This window comes from Salminus brasiliensis, chromosome 6 (assembly GCF_030463535.1).
Source record: "Salminus brasiliensis chromosome 6, fSalBra1.hap2, whole genome shotgun sequence".
NCBI classification, from domain to species: Eukaryota; Metazoa; Chordata; class Actinopteri; order Characiformes; family Bryconidae; genus Salminus; species Salminus brasiliensis.
Genome location: NC_132883.1, coordinates 6,384,117 through 6,405,816, shown reverse-complemented (window position 1 = coordinate 6,405,816; position 21,700 = coordinate 6,384,117). Strand labels below are relative to the sequence as shown.

At 40.2% G+C, this 21,700-nt stretch overlaps 1 protein-coding gene across 1 annotated transcript; it reads left to right on the top strand.

The window, feature by feature from the left end:
* Positions 1 to 3,512: 3,512 nt before the first annotated feature.
* LOC140556754 (serine/threonine-protein kinase SBK1) lies at positions 3,513 to 10,658 on the top strand. The gene is made up of 3 exons (XM_072680816.1): positions 3,513 to 3,681; positions 5,780 to 5,982; positions 9,634 to 10,658. Exons 1-3 carry the CDS (start codon positions 3,513 to 3,515, stop codon positions 10,279 to 10,281), a joined length of 1,020 nt encoding a protein of 339 aa, XP_072536917.1. The 3' UTR covers positions 10,282 to 10,658.
* The last annotated feature ends 11,042 nt before the right edge of the window (positions 10,659 to 21,700 follow it).

Genomic DNA, 21,700 nt, shown 5'->3' with positions numbered 1-21,700 from the left:
CAGTATTGCAATGAGTGGGATGAAGAATGGCTTCTATGAAATGCCAGCAAATTCTCAATGCAAATGTCAAACCATCTGTGAAAAGGCTGAAGCTTTTTCAACTGGATGATTATCCAAAACATACCTCAAAATTCACCAAGAACTTCCTGGATGCTTCCAAATGCTTTTTGAATGTCTTCACGTCAGGTCCCCTGACCTAAACATTAAAGAAAATTTGTAGATAGATCATAAACAAGCTGTGTGTGCCACACAGTCGACCAGCGAATATCTCAGAACTAGCGGCTTTCTGCAAAAAAGAGTGTGGAAAAGATCCAGCTACAAAAACTGAAAGACATTGAGCAACATAATGCTTTGATTTCTGATTCAGGAGGTGCTACTATGTACTGAGTCTGTATGTTATCATGAAATGCTGTGATTGAGCTGCAAATATTTTTTTAACATCCACTGGGGACACAAAATTTATTAACTTGTCGCCACAGTTTCGCCTTTCAGAGTGAATGGAAATGTATAACATATATGTATCGTCAGCCTAGCTACAAGTTTATATCATGTTTCCTGGTCACATTTCCTTGAGGTAGCATGTACAGTAAGAAAAGCAGTGGGCCTTAAATGGAACCTTGTGGAACTCCAATGGAAACCCTCATATTTTTGGATGACTGATTTTAAGTGCAATAAGAAACTGATCATTTGTCAAAACTGTATTTTTTAAACATTCTAAGGCTGTGCCTGAGAGGCCTTCCCGATTTTTAGTTGATGATTCATGATATTGTGATTGTGTCATATCCAACACAAAACAATATAGACTCTGTAAAACTTTACAGAAAAAAATAATTAATTAAAATGAATTTCTCTGGTACATTAACTTCTCAAATTCAGTTTTTCACTTAAAAATAGATTTAAAATTGGTCGAAATGCACTGTACGATTTATGCTGATGTAAGGGCTTCACAAGCATCGGACAAAACACCGGAAAATCAGAGAACAGCCAAAATGTTTAGCACATTACTTTACACACCATAACATCAACTTTTAAAATTACAAATAGGTCGAGCTCATGATAAAACCCAATTTCTTTAGATTTCTCTCAACCGCTGATGACTGATAATAGAGAAGTTGTCATAACTGTGGCTACCTCATCAGGATAGTCGCTGTCCTGCTGCTGCCTCCACTAGGAACACAATTGCATGGAAACCTCTTGATTTTGACCCACTAATAATACAGTCATACACACTGTTTTTATGTATTTATAAGACTTGCTTGTCATTATATACTTATAATAAAGTTTATATAAAATATTGCAGAGGAATGTGTGTAGGGGTATTTTCCCTTTGAAGGCTTTTTCCAGGAAGAGCTGAGCAGCAGCAGAGATTTAGAAAGTTCAGCTATTGGGGCTTTAGCTTTGGTGTTAACGCTGTAAGTCTGACTAGCCACTCCCTGATCTCTCACACATAACATAACCACACTGGAAACGAGAGAGAGAGAGAGAGAGAGAGAGAGAGAGACCTCTGCCACTCTGAAAATGATCATACTCGCTGGACAGAGCAAGGTGGGACACATTGGTCAGATCTGTGCATGTTTGATGTTTGTGCATGTGTATACATTAGCTACACTGTTACCAGCTAATTCTGCACAACAAAACTACTGATATTCTATACTTTAAATTGCCTAATCTAAGGTTTTAACAGGATTTAAATATAGAAATAAATATGGAAAATAATTATTGCATGTTTAGTCTTTATTTGGACTACTTTTTAATGTGCTAGTTTAGTACTTTAATTGTCGGAGGATCATTAAAATAATAAGTGACACTCTCACTGAGGTTTAAGATACTTTCTGAGCTTAGTTACTCTGTTCTTACCGTAAACCTTAACAAAATAACCATCTGGTAGAAAAATGCTATTGTCTTGTAAAGCAATTCTAACAGCAACAAAATAGCCACGTACCTTTGAAACTGAAACTGAAGTCATAAAAGTAGAGGTGCTTTAGCTGTGCGCTCTTTAACCTGACACTGAGTTGTATGTCATGTCTACACCCTGTATCTGTTATGCTTGAGTGTGAGTTTGTTGTAATTTACGAGGAAGTGCTGGTTTAAGTACATTGGCCTTTTTTCCTCTTTTTGTGAAGTGATCTTATCATAATATAATTTCTGTTGCTCTGATTTTCGCTAAAGACGGTCATTTCTGATTGCACTGGAGGCCTTGCCGTAATAATTCCGGGGTTAAATACAGTTGTAGTCATAGCTGTGTTACATAGCTTTCTTCATATCCCCCTAAATTTACCAAGATGTGTATATATATATATATATATATATATATATACTGTTTTGTCGTGTCCTGGGGGTATTCCTGCATTGTGCTCAGTGATTCCGGTAGGCTCTGGGCCTTCACCACAACCCTGACCAGGGCGAAGCAGCTAAGAAAATGATTGGAATTATATGTACTTATTTCATTTTGCGCTCAAGCCATAAGGTTAATGCTATTGCTAAGGCTAATATTTTGGTCTTTTTGGGTCACATAAACTCCCATTACTTACTACAGTACTACAGTAGTCTCATGGCTATAGACTATGTTTGGGGTAAAGGGGTAATTCTGTCTAAATTTGATTGTTCAACCAAACAAGAACCAGAATTGTTCAAAGTATGGTCTTGGTTCTTTATGGCTGTGAAAACTGGACAATCCGAAACTTTATTTGCAGTACTTTAAAAAAAAAAGCCAGGGTCAAAAAGATGAATACAAGCCATTTTGAGGCCTAAAGACCCCAGCAGAAGACAGGCCATTCTGGAGAAACACTGCTCATATGATCGCCGGCGTTTTGGCTAAGGGCTCTGACAGGTGATGAGTGTTTTTACAGACAGTTGACGCCCTGCTTCAGTTCAGAGCGGCTGCTGGACAGTGTGTTGAGATACCAGTTAGAGGAACGGGGAGTTTTTTGCTGAAGCAGTAAGTCTGCTGTGTCCCTGAAGGTCTTACTGGTACTAAAGCTTTGTGGACCCCTGAAGTGACTTAGTATTTAACAAATATTTAAAAAGTATTAGAAAAAAAAAATACATACATATACACATATACATATATCCTAGATTAATTTTCCTATGACTTCATGAAATGAAGCAAAGCAAAGCAACTCTTCTTGAAAGTTTTCGAAGATGACGAGTTGGAAGCAGCAAATCTTGCCTTTTTGACAAGAACCAAATTGCGGTGGCTAGACAACTGGACTGGGTAAGAGCATTTCCTAAATATCAGGCAGGTCTTGAGGGGTGTTCCTAGTATGCCGTGCTCAGTACCTGCTGAAAGTGCTCTGAGGAAGGACAACCAGTGAACCAGCAACAGGGTCAAGTGGGCCTGAAGCTCATTAAAGTCCCTGCACTATTTACTGAAATATGAAAGACTGGCTATGTCTTCTGGAGTTAATGCCTCCACAAGACAAGTTTTGGTCCCACAAGGGGGACAATATTAAACAGGTGGTTTTAATGTTATGGCTTTTTTTTTGGCCTGGTGTGTGTTCACAGGCATCGTGATGATTGAGCTGGGCTCAGTGGCTGAGGGCAGCAGCCCCATCGATGAGCTAATGGAGCTGACCGCGCAGAGCTTGTGTCAGCTGAACATCAAGGAACATTTCAACGTCATTAAAGAGATCGGCCGGGGGAAGTACGGCCGGGTGCTACTGGTCACTCATCGCTGCCGGGGTATGTAAACCAGCGGGCTGCAGGGTGGGACGTGAAGAGTGAGGAATTTTCCCTTCTTTCTTCGCAGTGCTTTGTGAGCATGAATTAAAAATGAAGCTTGTTTATTATTTACAAAGAAAAGTATATATAATATACTATATAATATATACTATAGAACCATGATGAAGTAACTGACACTCAAAATTTTAGCGTATCATTGAGAGATCATGAGGCTTATTCTTGGTGATGCCACTACAATAGGCACCAACTACAGAGAAAAAATTAAAAACACTCATTTTAATATTAATTATACTGTCATTCATTCTTTCTTTTTCATATCTGCTTCTTCCTGGTCAGGGTTGTGATGGGTCCAGAGCCTACCCAGCATCATTGGGTTTGAGGCATGAATACCCCCTGGACAGGGTGCTAGTCCATCGCAGTCCATTAAATTTGTTGAAGTATATTCAGATGAAACAGGCAACCATATCCTTCTTCTGAAGGTTCCCTCTGTCTCTCAGAATCAAGAGCAGGGAGGAACAGCACATTCCTTGTGAGCATATATTAGCTCAAGGCTAGCTTATCACCTTAATTAAACATATTATTAAAGAAAAGAAATTGTAAAAGACAATTATGCTTGGAAAAGCAAGATAGCCAAGACCAAAAAGATGGTTACACTCAGAACCGAGCCATTCTGAGGCCTAAAGACCCCAGCAAAGCACAGGACATTATGGAGAAACACTGCTCATGTGATTACCAGGAGGATACTACTACTACTACTACTACTAATAATAATAATAATAATCCAATGAAACACTGCTCCTTCTTCTGATGGTTCCCTCTGTCTCTCAGAATCAGAATCAAGATTCATTTTCTATCACATTCCATGTGAGAGTATATTAGCTTGAGGCTAGCATATTAACTCGTGGCTAATGCACTTTAAAATATTACATTTATGACATGCAATAAACTTAAATAAGCTGCAAATGTAAAAATGAACATATTACCATGAGGCAAACTTCAACAATTCAAGCAATCCTTATTTCTCCTGGATCAAACAAAATACTGATTGAACTGATTTCTGAACCTTTAATGATGTTTGAATTGTAACACCTTGTTTATTTGCTGCTTTATTCATATCACATTTATACATTTATGTGGAACTGCTTTTGATATTGGCTTTGATATCAAACATATGGATATGGATTCGCTCAGGAGCTGGTGGCCGGACATGACCTTTTCGCTGTCATCCAGCCTCGGGTCAGTCCCCACACAGGACACACTTTTAGGCCGTTGCTAAATTGTCAACCTTGCGACTCACTTTTAGACATAATGTAAATATTGAAATATATTATAATATATTTCATTTTCCCGATGCAAAAAGAATTTATGCTGTATTAAGATAAGATAAGATAAGATAGTCCTTTATTAGTCCCGCAGTGGGGAAATTCTCAGTATTTTCGCATATTTCAAACATTTATTTGTGGAATCAATTAACTTCTACTATAAATTGAATGTGCTTTTCTAAATCCAGGGAAAAACATTAAACTCTAGATCGGTCATCAGTCAAATGTCCATTGGGGTCAATAACCAGTGGGCAGGACATAGTGTGCCTCGGGTCAGTCCCCACACAGGACACACTTTTAGGCCATTGCTAAATTGTGTCAAGAAGCATTTTGAGGTGATCACGAAAAACCTTGGGACATTTAGACACAATGGGAATCTGATATCATTCAGGCAGCTGTCAAAACACCTACATGTGCTTTGATATTCTGACATCATCCTTCACTTAAGACATAGGTCAAGGACCACTGCCTCCTCCATCATGTACATGTTTTGTTGATGTGAGGACCCCATATCCTGAAACAGTACAAACGTCCTGTGCACCTGCGTCCTTGCTGACTAAACTGGTGATCAGAGGGTACCAAATTTTATTGTTGTGACATTTATAGCTGTAATTGTGCTTTTCCCATGATATAGTACCAGGCAGCTGTAAGCCTGGTGTCCAATAAAAAGTCACAGTCCTATGTAGAACTTTATGTGTCTCTAGAGATGTTTGTTTAAGTGTGTGATGTCTGATCCTGCCCTCTCCTGTTTCTTTTACTTGGCATGGGTGTTGCAGGGACGCCCATGGCCCTCAAAGTTCTGCCGAAAGCGTCCACCAAGCTGAAGGGCTTCCTGCGAGAGTACTGCATCTCCCTGCACCTGTCCCACCACCCGTGCATTGTGGGACTGTTTGGAATCGCTTTCCAGTCCGACGATCACTATGGATTCGCTCAGGAGCTGGTGGCCGGACGTGACCTTTTCGCTGTCATCCAGCCTCGGGTCAGTCCCCACACAGGACACACTTTTAGGCCATTGCTGAATTGTAGGCCAAACCTTGTAACTCACTTTTAGACATAATGTGAATCTGGCAGGCAGTTTTTAAATAATGTTTTTATAAATAGACCAATAATTTCCTTCTCCGGTTGAGTTCCCATTTTCTAAAGGTAAAACATATTTTAAACAGTTACTTTTTCTATCAATTTAATCAGTTTGATTGGTGTTTTTTCTAATCCAATTAGAGTTTTTTTTGTGTTTTTTGCTTCAGCCATTACCTATTTTATCATTAATTGAGACAGATGTAAAAAGTAAGGTAAAATGTAAAATTTTCAACCACTAGTCTGGAACAGCAAAAGTGTGATTTATCAGGATAAAATAGTCATTGTTGTTCAAATCACTTATCAAACAATCACTTTTACTCATTTAAAAATGATTCTTATGATCATTCAGTGCAATTGACTGTATGAAGATCCAAATGCAGCAGATTGCTTTTAGACAGAATATTCTTTATGTATACAAAAGTTAATTTGAACTCTGTATTGAATCATACCAAAATAACTCTGGTTATATTAAAACCAACAAAAAACAATTTTTTTCCAGTGAATCTGAAAAAAGTTAAACTCCCAAACTGCCCAAATGAAATGTCCTGTATCTCTTCTCCGACTTGTTCATAAAATTACCTACAAAAAACTGACAGGCCACAGTTTCTGTAGTATGACCACTGAACAGAATGTCTGGTCATCTGTCTGTTAGCTAAAGCTGAAGTGCCGTTGAGTTATGCAACAGGACAATGATCCAAAGCACACAAGCAGGTCTACTTCATTATAGAAAAAAATATAAGAAATATAAGAAATGGTCAAAATATATAAGAAATCTAAACTTCTAGAATGGCCCTGTGAAAGTCTTGACCTAAATGCTATTGAAATGCTGTGGGAGGACCTGAAATGTGCAGTTTTGAGGGCCTACAAATAACTGAGTTGAAGCAGTTCTGCAACCAGGAGTGGCCAGAGTTTCTCCACAGTCACTAACTAACACCTATAGAAAGGGTGAAAAGAAAAGGGCAATTAGGTGGGTTAAACATCTTTTCTTAATAAATGTTCAGCACTTTGTTGTGTTTTTTGTTCAATTCCCTTTTATGTTATTTAGTTTTGGTCTGTAATAGGATGCCATTTACTATGGCAGGAATTCTAAGAGGCATCATTATTTACAGCAATCTGCTGTAGACAAAGAATACAGCGGACTACGGCATTCCACTATCCATTTACAGCCTTTATTGTTTACAGTATACTCCTGTTGGCCGGCTGAGAAATCCTGCTTAAAATATCCCTTCTCAGCAGAATGGAAAGCTGTAACAGCACATGATGCCAAGCGATTTCAGTGTTGACTTTATGCTCCTGTAACCCTGGTGTGGTAGTAATCATGTCTTAGACAGGTTTGATAGAAAGACAGCCTGCGGTGCATGCTCAACACATTTCAGATATGTGTGTATGTGCAGGGAGGAACTCTTGGAGGGGTCAGCGCGTGAGCCGCAGAGTCGCGCAGCTGCCCTGCTTCCTTTCAACGCCACTGCCGTCTCGTTGGCTCAGTGAAGCTCTGCGAAACAGTAGACTCCACATTTCAGTTTTAAAGCTCATCAACACTACAGGGGTCTCCAGCCCCTGCGGAGCCTCTTCATAGTTTAATTTCTCCTGCTATGATCTGAGATAGAAGGCAAGTTTCAGGCCAGAGAAAGAAAGGAAGAAATTAGATCAAAATCAGCCAAAAAAGGTTCTGTTACAAGCTTTTGTTCCTACAGCAATGAACTAAAAGAACAATCTATGGTAGTGAATACACACATTTGAACCCATAGCAGGAATTTGGTACTGGTACCCAGCAGTACTGTTTATCAGTACTTTATTCTGGAATCTGTAATATCAAAAAAAGATCATTTAATTGGTTAAAAAAGTCCAAACGTCTCAATTTCAGCATCTTAATTTTGTTATTTTACACACGACACAAAATAATACCGCTCTCTACCTCCCTTCTATCTCCTCTATCTCCATTTCCCCTCCCAAATCCTTCCTTACAACCCCCAATCTGTCACCAGGGCTTAGGGTGAGCATGCCGTTGTGTAAGGAATTACTTGTGATATTCTTTCCAAAGTCTGTTTAAGTGCAGCTTTACCTTTTACATTAGTGTAGCGTGACCATATAGTGTGTGTGTGTGTGTGTGTGTGTTTTGAGGGGGGGGGGGGATCTCCATTATCACGAGTTAGCCAGCTGTTTTACTTTAAATCAGGGCAGAAGTGAAAAGGTTAAGGTAAGGTTTAAGGTGCAAGCATCTGTCGAAATGTGTCCTCCGCATTTGATCCATCTGTGGTAGTGAACACACACACATACACACTAGTGAACTAGGGGCAGTGAGCAGTAAGGGGGAAAGGCCTTGCTCAAGGGCCCAACAGCGGCAGCTTGCCAAGCCCGGTTATCGAACTAGACATCCCTGCCATCAGCAGCCCGGAGCTCTAACCGCTGAGCCACCACTGCCCCACCTGGGGTCCTGTTTTTAATGCTAGAATACGCAGAGCTACATTTTGCCCTGCACTTTTTTTTTGCTGTATTACAGTATTACAGTATATAAGACCATAGGATGAATTAAAAAAAAAAAATGAACTGCTATAACTGCCAGCACTAACGCAAAGACAAAAAGTCCTAGCTCACAGTGAACACAGTGTTTTATGTGTAATGAGCAAAGAAAATGAGAGATATTGGCAAAAAGTGTGCGCTTTTTTAAAGGAGCACAACTTTTTTTGTGTTTTTTCCAAACAATATACTTCGCTGTTGATGAATTTGTCAGTTCCTTGTGTAATTGAGGAATTGACGTTAACTTTTTCAGCGTTGGCTGCAGGCATGCTGCTCCTTTTAACAGCAGCTGTTGAGGAGCACTTGGCTTTCAAGCTATCAGTAATGGTAGACCTTTCAGCTTTTCGATGGATTTAGTTTGACCAGTTGTTTGCTTAGGTTCGAAGAGTTGCCATGGATAGCTAACCACACTTGAGGCCGCTTTCAGCTCACTACCGCCCTGACTGACCGCCCTGTGTTACGCTGGAACTGAAGTTGGGCACTGATTGGTTGGACATAAATTGGTAGTACCAATATAATTTGGTTGGTACCCATAAAAGTACAGACCTCGGTTCCCAACACTTCAGTACCCAGTGAATAGGACAGTGAAAACACAGACTCAAAGCACTGGATAGCCATCTCAGCTCCCAATGAGCAACTAGGTTAGGGGGTTCTTTTTACTCAACCCACTCTTGCTTTCCGCCGGCCCTTGGGATCAAACTGGCAACCTTCCAATCCCAAGCTCGCTTCTTTAACCTCAAGCCTCAGGTCTCCAAATTGGGACCTGAAATCCTGTTTCCACTTCTGAATTGTTAGTGCTGGACATAAAATGGAACAGTTGATGTAATTTATGGTATGACGTACTGTCACACCTACCAAGGATTACCAAAGACACAAGTCCAGGACTGGAAACTGGATTCAAGGTCCAGATTTGAAGACAATGGCTGAATGGCTAAATGCTAACGCAAAATGAAAATCAGTTTTCCCTTCTGTTTCTCCGTACAACACATTTCATGTGCCTTGTGGAGGTTTCACAGCACTTTTTCCTACCCTGCAGGTTGGCATCCCAGAGTGCGCAGTGAAGCGCTGTGCCATACAAGTGGCCAGTGCTTTGGAGTTCATCCACCAGCTGGGCCTGGTGCACCGCGACATCAAGCCTGAGAATGTGCTGCTCCTGGACACCCACTGCCGGCGGATCAAGCTGGCTGACTTCGGCCTGACCCAGAAACAGGGCACACTCATCCAATACATCTCGGGTACGCTGCCCTACATGGCCCCAGAGCTGTGTGCCATGGTCCTGGAGGAGGGTCAGAAAGAGGTAAAGGCCCCCCCACTTAGTGTACAGCCCAGCCTGGACACCTTTGCCTTCGGAGTGCTGCTATTCTGCATTCTCACGGGCTTCTTCCCCTGGGAGCACTGCATGGAGACTGATGACTTCTACCAGGAGTTTGCTGACTGGCAGCAGAATCCAAAGAAGACTCCAGTTCCCTCACAGTGGAAACGCTTCACACCGACATGTATGGAGATGTTTGGGAGGCTGCTAGCACTGGACGCTAATGAAAGGTGCTTAGCGGAAGAGGTGAAGGGTTATGTGGGTAAGGAGTGGGTAAGGTCAAAGGGCCTGAATGGACTTGGGGAGGACAATGGAAAAGTTAGTACCACGTCAGTTCTGAGCCCCTGTAAAAGCAGCCCAGATCTTCAGTGATGTTGTCATGTGAGGTTCAGGAATTTCTGTATTAAAAACCATGACCTGAAATGTTAACATTTTTTAAAACAGAGAGAAAACTAGTGATGCTACCATTTAGCATGTAACTCAATTACATAATAGCATGTATTGCTAAGTAGTCACAATGCTAGAGATGCAAACTTCTTGCTAACCACATTCGAATCTCTGAGTTGATGAAGTATTTCTTTAAGAAGCTTAAAGGCTTCCACCATCCAAACTATGGACTGAGTGGGAAGTAGTGAAGATTGGGACATCAGGAATTCACAGTATTCATAGAAAAGTATCAGTTAAAATATGCTAAAATCATAATCAGGGCTTTATAACTCTGCTGAGAAATCCAGTGCAAGCCCAGCTTTTGCAGGTAGCTGGTTTTGGATGGTCTAAGCTGGTCTTTGATGGTCAAATTTGTTGAAAAGCTGGTTGTCCAGATAAAAACATATCCTATGCTGGTGAGCTAGCTGGTTGACCAGCTCTTGGCCAGCATAGGATATGTTTCATTTGAGTTTGATGGACTATCCGGTTGATTTTTGTCATGCTAGTCATTCTAGTTGACCAGCTTGGTCATGGTGGTCAATAAGCTTAGTCATAATGGTTAACCAGCTTGGTCTGCTGGTCAACTAACTTAATCTTGTTGGTCATGCTGGTCATGCTGGTCAACCAGCTTGGTCATACTGGTGGTCTGCCTTGGTCATGTTTGATCACGCTTGTAGACCATAACCTATTCCGGCCAGAGCTAAGCTTGTCGAGCAGCCTCACCAACTTAAGCTAACTCAAGTATTTATTTGCTGCTAGCAAGGCTACTTTAGCATTTAACAAGCTAGCAAAGATGTTCACATTTAAACTGAGGACTAAGTTGGGAACGAGTAGGGGTGGGGGTTCAGGAATTCAGCTGGTTTACCCAAAAATGCTAATACTGTTAATAAAGAAAGATTAATGGTATGGGGTTTACTTAAAGAGTAAATGTTACCTGGCTTGTAAAGTACTGTTGTTACATTGACTCCTACAGGGTTCAGATTAGCATGTGTTGCCCAACAGTAGCTTATATACACCCTGTATGATTTTATTACTGTTATACTGTTATGTTTACTCTTACACGCTTGTACGTGTATATATATATACACATATATTAACAGTGTTTTGTGTTGACATGAATACGAATTAAGAATACTGCCTAGCTACACTTAGGCTACGTTCACGCAGTACGTAAATGTTGCCCAAATTCGATCTCTTTTGCTATATGCAAAGTCAGTTTCGATTTAGGCCACTTTCATATGCGGTACTGAAATCCGATACATATCCGATCCGTGGCAATACAACTTAGTTTGTACAGCCGGAATCGGAATTCATACGACTATTACATCAAGAAAAATGTACGCGAGGAGAAGGGAAATGGACGACAGCAGTGAGGAAGGTCTTCAGTGGTGGGATTGTGAGGTAACAGACCTCACAAATATTTGGGGTGATATCTCGTTGTTCAAACTAAATGAGAAGGCCTCAGTTTGAGGGGATCTCTAAAGAAATGTTGAACACAGCCACAAGAGGGTGCTGCTCTAGCGTCAAAAAGAAAACAACAAAAGCTTGAAAAAGAAGTTTAAACTAATGGAGGACACAAACCAAAGAAGTGGGCGTGGTCAAATAATGTGCCCCTTTTACATTGAGCTGGAACATATTCTTGGAGATGAGCCCAGCTGTCAGCCATTGGAGCTCCTTGACAGCTCCTGCAATACTGGAGAAGATATAACCAAAACTTCACGTGAAGCAACGCTCTTCAGTTTAGGAGTGTGAACTGTGCAGATGAATGTCTGAGATAAAGGTCGCAGTAAAAGGACATCAGATTTGGAGAGAAAATCTGATTTGGGCTACTTTACCTGCTGTGTGTATTATGCAGTGTAATATCACCAGAATGGCCTACCTGTTAGCATGGTGTTATTCATATGCTGTTGGCCTACCTGCTCTCATGCCTGAAACATAACCGTGCTACTGAAAGGCCGTACCCGCCTAAAAGTATTCATTTGTATGATTTTATTGCCTTGTACCCTTAAGTGGTATTGCAACCGAGCACTATGGCAACTACATCTAGAGGGTGGGGACAAACGCATAGGTAGGTGTGGCTTAGAGGCTGATTGGAGTGAAAGTTAGTATCAGTAAAATCAGCAAAATCCTGTAAAGATTCCTTCCTCAGACTAACTAATAGTACTAATACGCTTAAGTTCACTGGACCGTTACATTTAGCTAGCTAATATACTAGCTAGCATCTAACCATTCAGTGCCGTAAGTGATGCAAACATGCGTTTAGACATGCAGTAGTTGGCTCATGGCTTATGACGAGCGGTCGAGTGGTTGTGCGTGTTTGTCAGACTCCTTATCAACCGTGCAGTGATGCAAATCGACCAATTTGCAGAAGTTACATGCAACATGGTAGCATTACATCATGCTAACGTTATTTTTCACCATTTCGGATCACCAACTGCTTCTGCATGCAGGTTTTCAAGCCCCCTTCAAAGTGGCTGCATAAGTGCATAGTGAGGTAAACTTAGCCAAGCGTAGGTTTCAGCTGGTGCCGTTTTTTTTTTCATGGTTACGTTTTAGGCGTGATACCAGGTTGCTCTTGGAAGTGAGTGATTATCATCAATGTAAAGTTTCTGTAACTGCAGTTTGATTGTAAACTGCAAAATGGGTCATAATGCAGGCCAGTACTGAACATGTCAATGAATCACGCACAGTGCTTTAACCATGGACATGGTGTTGAAAACCTGTACTTGTAAAAAACCTCACTTTGAAGTTTTAGGCATTGACTTTACCATCTTCTGCTTTTGTACCAAATACAACCAATACATCAATCAACTCTTCGGCTGCTTTTTTCAGCGCTCCAGGCTGCAGATCAGGTGACTGTCCACTTTGAAGTAGAAGTCATCTAGGGCCTTTTCTTTCAAACCAATCTCATACACACACACACACACACACACATACACACATATACACACACACACACATATACATACACACTCGGTGCTCCCTGCCTTCACCCTTTTGCAGTGAATAATCTCCTGGCATCTGCTGCAGCTGGCAGGCCAGTGATGGACAGTGTGCTGGTGTTTTTTGGGGCCTGGCACTGATGCGCTTGTCCCACTGAGGGGCTTGTGTGTCCTGCCGGCCAGGGGCGCGTTTGGCCCAGAGCCCTAACCCAACAGCTCCTCGTGCTTTGCAGCATATTTAGAGTGTTACGCCAACTAGTATAGGGTTTCTATGTGCCTCTGGTGGGGGGGTCCGGGCTTACAACACCCCATCATGGGACTGCATTAATATTCCATGCGGCATTAAAGCCTCAAGCTCCTCAAGCAAGAGGTGTTCCTGCACCTATGCAGGAAATAGCCACAATACATAAATCAAGCTTTTGACTGTTTTATACATCACAGCTACAGATCTGTGGTCAGCTTAACAGCCACACGCTGAGAGGCAGCTGTATGAAAGAGATTTGTTGTAGATTTGTCTCAGATTGGGTTTCAGCAAACTGCAGAAAGGCAGCTTTGGAACATCTCATACACTCGCATATGTTTTTTCAACACACTCAGCTCATGTCTGTAGACGGTGCGTAACAATGCTTGTCTTCCTAGTAAACATGCCGATATACAGTCTCCGTTCCAGGAATGTTCTTTCCAGGCGACACCAAACTGAGATGGGATGAAGTCATCACAACACACTCGGCCGCAGCTGTTCTAATTGGTACTTAACAGTTACACTATCTGAAGCTAATGCTCGATTACCATGAGGCTAATGAGTACCGTGTCCTTTAAGAATTCACTCAGAGTAGCATCAGTGAACATGAACTTTATATAGCTGCATATATATATTACCTGTGGAGTGTTAGCAAGACAACTGAGCATCTTCAGAGTGGAAGAAAACTCAGTTAATAATAATTTATTATTAATAATAGCAATAAACGATTGATGCACCAAGCTCTCCAGTGAAATATCATGCAATATACAATGCACTTTTTATATATATGAAAAAAGCAATAAACAATTACACCAAGCACTGCAGTGCAATATTGTGCAAATAAATATGTTTATATGATTATTATTAGCAATAATAAAATAGTCCACCAGGCACTGTAGTGCAATATTGCAGTGCATTTTTTGTATTATGTTTTAATACAAAAAATATGTATTATTCTTATTGTTTTATTATTATTTGCAATAAATATTATTCCACCAAGCACTGCAGTGTAATATTGTGCAATAAATAATGTATTTTTATTAATAATAGCAATAACCAATTGTTTCACCAAGAACCAAAGGACAATATTATGTAAAATGTGTATGTATTTATTATTACTACTACTATTATTATTATTATTATTATTATAAAAGTAATTAAACATTTTTACACCCATCAATGCTGTGCAATCTTGTGCAAAAAAAAACATAATATATTATTAATAACAATAAACAACTATTCCACCAAACTCTGCAGTACAATATTGTGCAATGCATGCTGTAGTTTATTATTAACATTTACATTTATGGAATCTAGCTGATGCTCTTATCCAGAGCAACTTACAAGGTTACTCGTATTACAGCGTTGGGCCAATGTAGTGTTGGGAGTCTTGCCCAAAGACTCTTATTGGTGTAGTGCAGTATAGTCACCCAGACTGGGAATTGAACCCCAGTCTCCCACATGGTGCGGTAGCTCACTGGCAGGTAGTCTGTTGCACCACATCAAACATCAAGTTGCGCCACATCTATTGCCATAATCTATTGCTATAACCAGCATCTATTGTGCCACATCAAGCTATTAATAATAGCTAAAAACAATTGTTCCATCAATCACTACAGTTAACAGTATTTTATGGCTGTGAGTGAATATATTTTGCACCTTTAGCGCCTGGACAGCTGTAAAGGTGCATTTGTTAACAAGCTGAGAGACACAGAAGCGGTATCTGAAGGTAAAGCAGCATGTGGACTGAAGTGGTAGAATAATATTAGAGGTTTTTACAGGACTATGCGATTCTGGTGAGAGGTCTTGTGCAGTTTCATAGTGCAGTAGCAGCATTCTAGCCCGGAGTGGCAATGACAGAGACACCACTTTGCCTATTACAGGTGAGTGGAGAGTCAACATGATTCTGAAGTTGCTATTTTAAGGTAAAACTGCTACATAACGTTGCTTTCGGCGGTGGACAGGGGTTAGCATGGGCACTCTGAATGGTCTGCAGCTACACGGCAGGTTAGTAATGACCAGGAACACCCTAAAAGCCTTGGCATTTTGGAGATGCTCTGACTCGGTAGTCTGGCCATGACAGTTTGACCCTTGTCAAAGTGCCTCAGGTCAGGTCACAATTCTCCTGCAGCCAACATGTTGAATACGCAAAGCTTTTACTGTCTAACATACATCCCAGACCTTTATTACAGGATAAACAACATATTTTACTTGTGGTGGCTCATTGTTGTGTCGTTTTTCTGAACGCTTGGCCAATCAGCTTTTAGAACTGGAACTACCCGTTTTATCCAAAGGCTTTTACTTAGGCCACAAAAGCTCTGCTCGTGGACTGGTGCATCATGAGGTTTTGCACTTGGGACAACAGCTGAAGTGACATCACAGCTCACCATGTCTTGCATGTAATGTGGAAACAAAGAAACAGTAAGATTAACGCGCAACTGGTTAACCTTCCACATTACATCACTGTTCCCGATTTCCCAGCTGGCTCTGGGACAGATACATTGGCACAAAGGCTTGCTGAGAGGATGGATCCCATTTGACTGATAACGACACGACCACCTACCCATAAATCTGCACTGTTATGCTTTGTTATGGAAAATTACCACAAGTGGCCCACAATCTGACTGCCAGCAAGGTTCCCATTACACCGGTCCACAGGGCTTTGTGTGATGGTAGTCATTTCTCTGGGTCATGCTGATTGGTCGAGCAGTGAAGCAGTATCAGATGAGATGACAGGTTGAGGAGGACAGAATGTTTGAGCATGAATGTCAAACACTGTGATGACATTTACAGGTTCTAGGAGAGTTCTGTGTGTGTTGGGGATATTACATACAGTGTCCATACTGTTCATTCATTCATTCAATATGAAAGGTTCAATTCAATTCAAATCACATGTATTTCTATATCACTTTTCACAGCAGCTTTACAGAGCTCCAGGTCCAAGCTTCTTTCGATTAAACCAGAGGCGACAGTGGCAAGGAAAAACTCCCTTAGATCAAGAGGAAGGAAGGAAGGAACCAAGACTCCTCTGGTTGAGACCAAATAGCATAACAGTACATTACATTTACATTTACATTTAAGGCATTTAGCAGTCGCTCTAATCAAAAAAAAGGCAGAACAACAAAAAAACCCAGTAGTGAATTAAGAGTGGTGGCAAAAGTGACATCAAGCCATGAAAGTCCATGCCGGTAAACATATCAGTCATATGCACAGCTATGCAGTGAGGCGAGGATGAATTGGTGTGAAGATCCAGAGCAGGACAGAATATTAGTGGCAGCAGGGTAGTGGAGAGCCAGGTCTGGCAGTACTAGGACAGAACAGAGTCGAAATAAGGCATCTCAGTACAAAATAGGGGGGTTTACAGTGGGGAAAGACTGATCCAGAGGGTAGGCACTCACACCCAACCACAAATGGATTAGCACCAGCAGCGAGCAGACAGCAGGGGGCAGCTCTTTTAAGGTGAAATTTCCATAAAATGTACGGCAGATGCAGCAAGACCTGGGCCGAGGATGGGGCCAACGTCAAACATTTACACCAAAGACTCAAATCTTACATTTGTCTTGCATCTGCATTTTTGCATAATGTGACATTATGTGAATCTGCCAGTTCTTTACATTGTGTGAAAGTTGATGAATGGACTGAAGGTAACCTCCTTAAGGTAGTTAAGAAGGTGTTTTTCCTTCTCCTCTTAAGTTGCCATTTTGGAGATTTGTAAAAGCGACAAAATTCTGAATAATTATTATTAATGGCAGTACTCAAAAAATATATTTCCTTGGTCATGATTTTGTCCTTTGCTCCATGATACCCCAGCAAAGCATCTTCCACGCTTCCATTCATTAAAAGCAACATTATGAGCATATCATGTTGACAGAACTGCCAGTGTTAAAGGCTGATGCCTGCTGAGTAAAGCATGCTTTAATGACAGTCATAAATTCTACTGGGCCGAAATATAATCTACAGGTTATAAACAGGGTTGCAAACATATCTGAGATGGTTAAATAGAAGTGAGTCTATTATTTTTAGTACTTTCTAAATTTGGTGGGTGTTTGTGTGTGGGGTTTTGTTGTATGATGTTGAGCTTCTATATTTGGGACTGTCATCCAGTGGTTTAGGTCAGTCAGTTAGAACAGCAGGTGATGTATTGGAAGCAGGAAAACTGGCCAAGCGTAAGAATCTGCGTCACTTTCACAGGGACCAAATTGTGATGGCTAGACGACTGGGTCAGAACGTCTCCAAAACATCAGGTAGATCTTGTGGGATGTTAGTAGATACCATAAGGGCTCCAAGGAAGGACAAGGCCAGTGTAATCCCCTGGTGTAAGATGCAGGGGGAGTGGCAGTGGACAACTCTACAACTGTCTACATGACTTTTTTGAACACAACTGAAAAGTCTAGACCCGTGGTAGGCAATTCCAGTCCTGGAGGGCTGGATTACTGCCGTTTTTTGCTTTGCAGTTTGCTGATTTTCCTGCTCTAACAGACATACTAAACCAGGCAATTAAGTTGAGCTAAGTTTAGTCAGATGTGTCTGAGCAGGCAAATCAGCAAACTGTTCTGGACTCTGATGGAAAAGAGTTGTCTGGGTTCACTGATACAGAATTCCCATAATTTCTTTGCATGTAGTTTCAGACATTTAACTTAACTTGTGCAGCCATTGGTCTACAGAAAAACAAAACAACTGTCTGCAACCACAGAGGTGTAAACGAGAGTCGTGGGAGTGCTGTGGCATGGCTTCAGGAATGGTGGGAGTTTCCACAGTGTGTTGAAACAATGGACGGTTTGCACATTACTATAACGGCACCATCAGAAAATGCAATGGACTATTTCAGTACACTCTAATACTGTAAGCTGTGGTCGGTCATCTACACTGGTGAAGTATTCACACTTACACTCACCCAGAGAAACCAGGATCCATGAGAGTGTGAATAGTTTGACAGATGCTCGTTTCGCTTGCTCGACTGTGTCTGGATAAAGAAAACGCAATTAGTTTACACTCAGTAAGCTCAAAGTGGCTGAGATGCCTCTCTGACCACCTCCAAATATGGTAAGAGCCGTGATCCCATCACCTAAAGTGCAGGTTAATGCAAGGTGTAAACAGCGTCTTACAGGAAACATGCACACTGAGCCTGAACTGAGGTCACTGAATGACCTATGCCATATAAATGCAATATATGAAGCTAGTAAAGTCAATGTTATGTTTTTGGCCCCCCAATATTTAACATAAATGTATTTTGGGTGGGTTTTGGGCAACACTGGAACTAGTTGAAGTCAGTATTAATGCAAGCCCTCCTACAAATCTCCATTACTGCTTTAAGTGGAGCATAAAGCAAATCCCAGATTGGAATTTTAAGCCCTTCATTTACGCATTGGAATGTCCTCTGTTCTATTCCAGGGATCTGGTCTCTGCTGACAAGTCAATCTGGCAACAGTGTCGGAGGTCAAGTGCGGTGTGTATATAGAACACTGGAAGCACCACTTACAAATTAGCTCCTTTGGGAAAAGCTGCAGCCCAGTAATCTTAAACAGGCTCAAGTCTGAAAAAAGCCAAACACCAAAACACATGGCCGTGAAAACACTACAGTGCAGTTGTGTGTGTGTGTGTGTGTGTGTGTGTCTATAAATGATCAATCATGGAAAATGATATCTGGTCTACAACTCAAACAACAGCTGCTACCAATTCTTCCAAATCAGTCCTGTGGTGTAAAAGCAGAGTAAGACTGAAATCAGGTCACTGATCAGTTCATGACTTTTAAGTAAGCAGTGCTGAAAGTTTGGACACTCTGTGCCATGTCCGTCAAATGTTTCAACACATCTGATTAAAGGTACCTAAGCAGTAAGTGTGTTTCTGCCTTTAAAACACTACATAACATTAGAATAAACTGAACAACACTAAAAACTCATAAATGCAGAGGTCAGAATGTGCTATTGGTCTGTAAATGTACTGAGATGTTGGGTGTAAGAACACAGTTAGAAGATCCTAGGTCTGGTTGCTGATCTTTTCTGTTATATTTACATTACATTTATGGCATTTAGCAGACGCTCTTATCCAGAGCGACTTACAAGGTTACCCATATTACAGAGGTGGGTCAGTGTAGTGTAGTAATATAATAAGATCTATAAAATAAGTACTAAGTAATAGAATATATAATGTATTTTTAATGTATTTTTAATGTACAAATACATGATATAGATCTTGAATTTCAGTTTTTACTAGAAAAAAATAATTTATGTTAATTTCGCTGGTGACATATTTGTGCATAATACTGTGTATAGCTGTAAAATTTGAGCATATCATATTCATATGTAACAATTCTACCTTAAAACAGCAGTTTTGTCAAGTGCCCATGTACAGCTGTTCATGAGTGTAAAATGTATTTACAGCAGTCATGTAAAAGTGAACTGTGAAAGTGTAGAGGGAGCCCAGGAGCAAAATATATATATGTATATATATATATATATATATATATATATATATATATATATATATATATATATTACATAATGCTGATTTAATTCAACACTTGCACAACTGATGACAGTTGCACAACTGATTTATATAAAGTTTAATTGATAGAAAAGTGAGTTACTTGAACTTCATTATCTGAACCTCTTCTGAGAAAGCGATTTTAAACAATGTCAGCTGAATGTAAGCTCAGATAGAGTACAGTAAAACCGAAATGCAGAGAAATGTAGAAGTTTGTCTGTGACAAAGAAACAAACCAAGAGAAAAGGGACAAATATAAACAAGCGCATAAATAGTCAATGGGGCTCCGGAGAAGAACAGAGAAAAACGGCTTCTTGTGCTGTGTATCAAACTATAGCGGATCTAGAGCAGTACAGTTTAAGACATAGCACCAGAGCCGTTCTCTACAGACACGGCAACAGCCCCGACCACACATCACTCAGCACCAGACACATAGAAAAAAAAACAACCACTCAGAAAACGGTTAGGTGGAACCTGGTTGTGTTAGACAGTATGGGTTATATTTTGGGCACACCTAGTCAAATGTTGCTGATTTTCTGTGTAAATAGGTGAACAAATCTTCTACTGGTAACAAACTTTAGTTTTTCTGCAAATTCTATAAATAATAACTGTTTTGTTTTTGCCATTCCTTTTGCATATGCCACTGTTTATTTGTGCTACATTACGTAAATAACTTATAATGATGCTTTAGAGTATGCAGAAGTGTGTCTCTACAGAGAATCTGAACTTATTTTACTTCACAAAATCAAAAGCATGTCATTTGGGCAGGCGTACCCAAACCTTTGCATAAGGCTTGGTAAATAACTCACATGCTGGGACTTAGGAGTGCATAAATCTACCCAAATATACTGTATGGTAACTTTGGCTTGGCAATATTTGGTTAAACAGTTCAATTTTTCCTTCTTCTTCTTGCTGCAGATTTTCTGGCTTGTTTTTTTTTAACTGTAAAGAAACAAATACAATTAGAAAATGATTAGAAAATTATATTTTTCAGAAATGTAAAAACACAGCTTTTTAAAATCAATTTAAAATGTCAAATCAGTGTCTTTTGTCAAAGTATTACACCAAACATTAAGAGAAGGACAATGGTATAAAGTTTAGTCTAACATGGGTTGATTGGTTAATTACATTAGATTATTGTTTAACTCAGCCAACCGTAAAAAAGAATGAAACTAAGTACATGAATACTTTATTATTTTAAGTAGTATTAAAATATATTACTTTATTATTACTTGAATTATTTATTTGACAACTACTACTAACCCTCCAGTAAAACAGTGGAAACATACATACTTCAACACTTCTCAGCACGCTAACACGCTAATCCTATCAACAGTATTTCTCTAAGCTGTTGAAGTGTGGCTTTCACTTTAATCAAAAACACATACTGGTCGTATATAATAATAAGTATATAATATTGGAGGTTACTCACCAGGTCCTGTCTGTGGTGATTCTGTTCTGCAGAAAATCTGTTTTACTACCTCTGCTCTAATCAGCTTCCTCAGGTGCTGTTAATTATTCAATTCTGGTATTTAATGCTGATCATTTACACATTGACTGGGACATTACTGTAAAATTATCAGTAAGCCGCTGTCTGGGCTCAACAAAAACTACACAAGCACTACAGCACTGTGGAAAAGACAAACCAGCCAGCAGTCTGACAGAGTGTTAAAACAACAACAACAACAACAACAACAAC

Bases quoted from the DNA above. Each gene is read 5' to 3' on its own strand.
- LOC140556754 (XM_072680816.1), top strand. From the start codon at position 3,513: ATGATTGAGCTGGGCTCAGTGGCTGAGGGCAGCAGCCCCATCGATGAG. The intron at 3,682-5,779 runs GTATGTAAACCA...TGGGTGTTGCAG, and splicing joins GGTCACTCATCGCTGCCGGG to GGACGCCCATGGCCCTCAAA. The intron at 5,983-9,633 runs GTCAGTCCCCAC...CCTACCCTGCAG, and splicing joins TCGCTGTCATCCAGCCTCGG to GTTGGCATCCCAGAGTGCGC.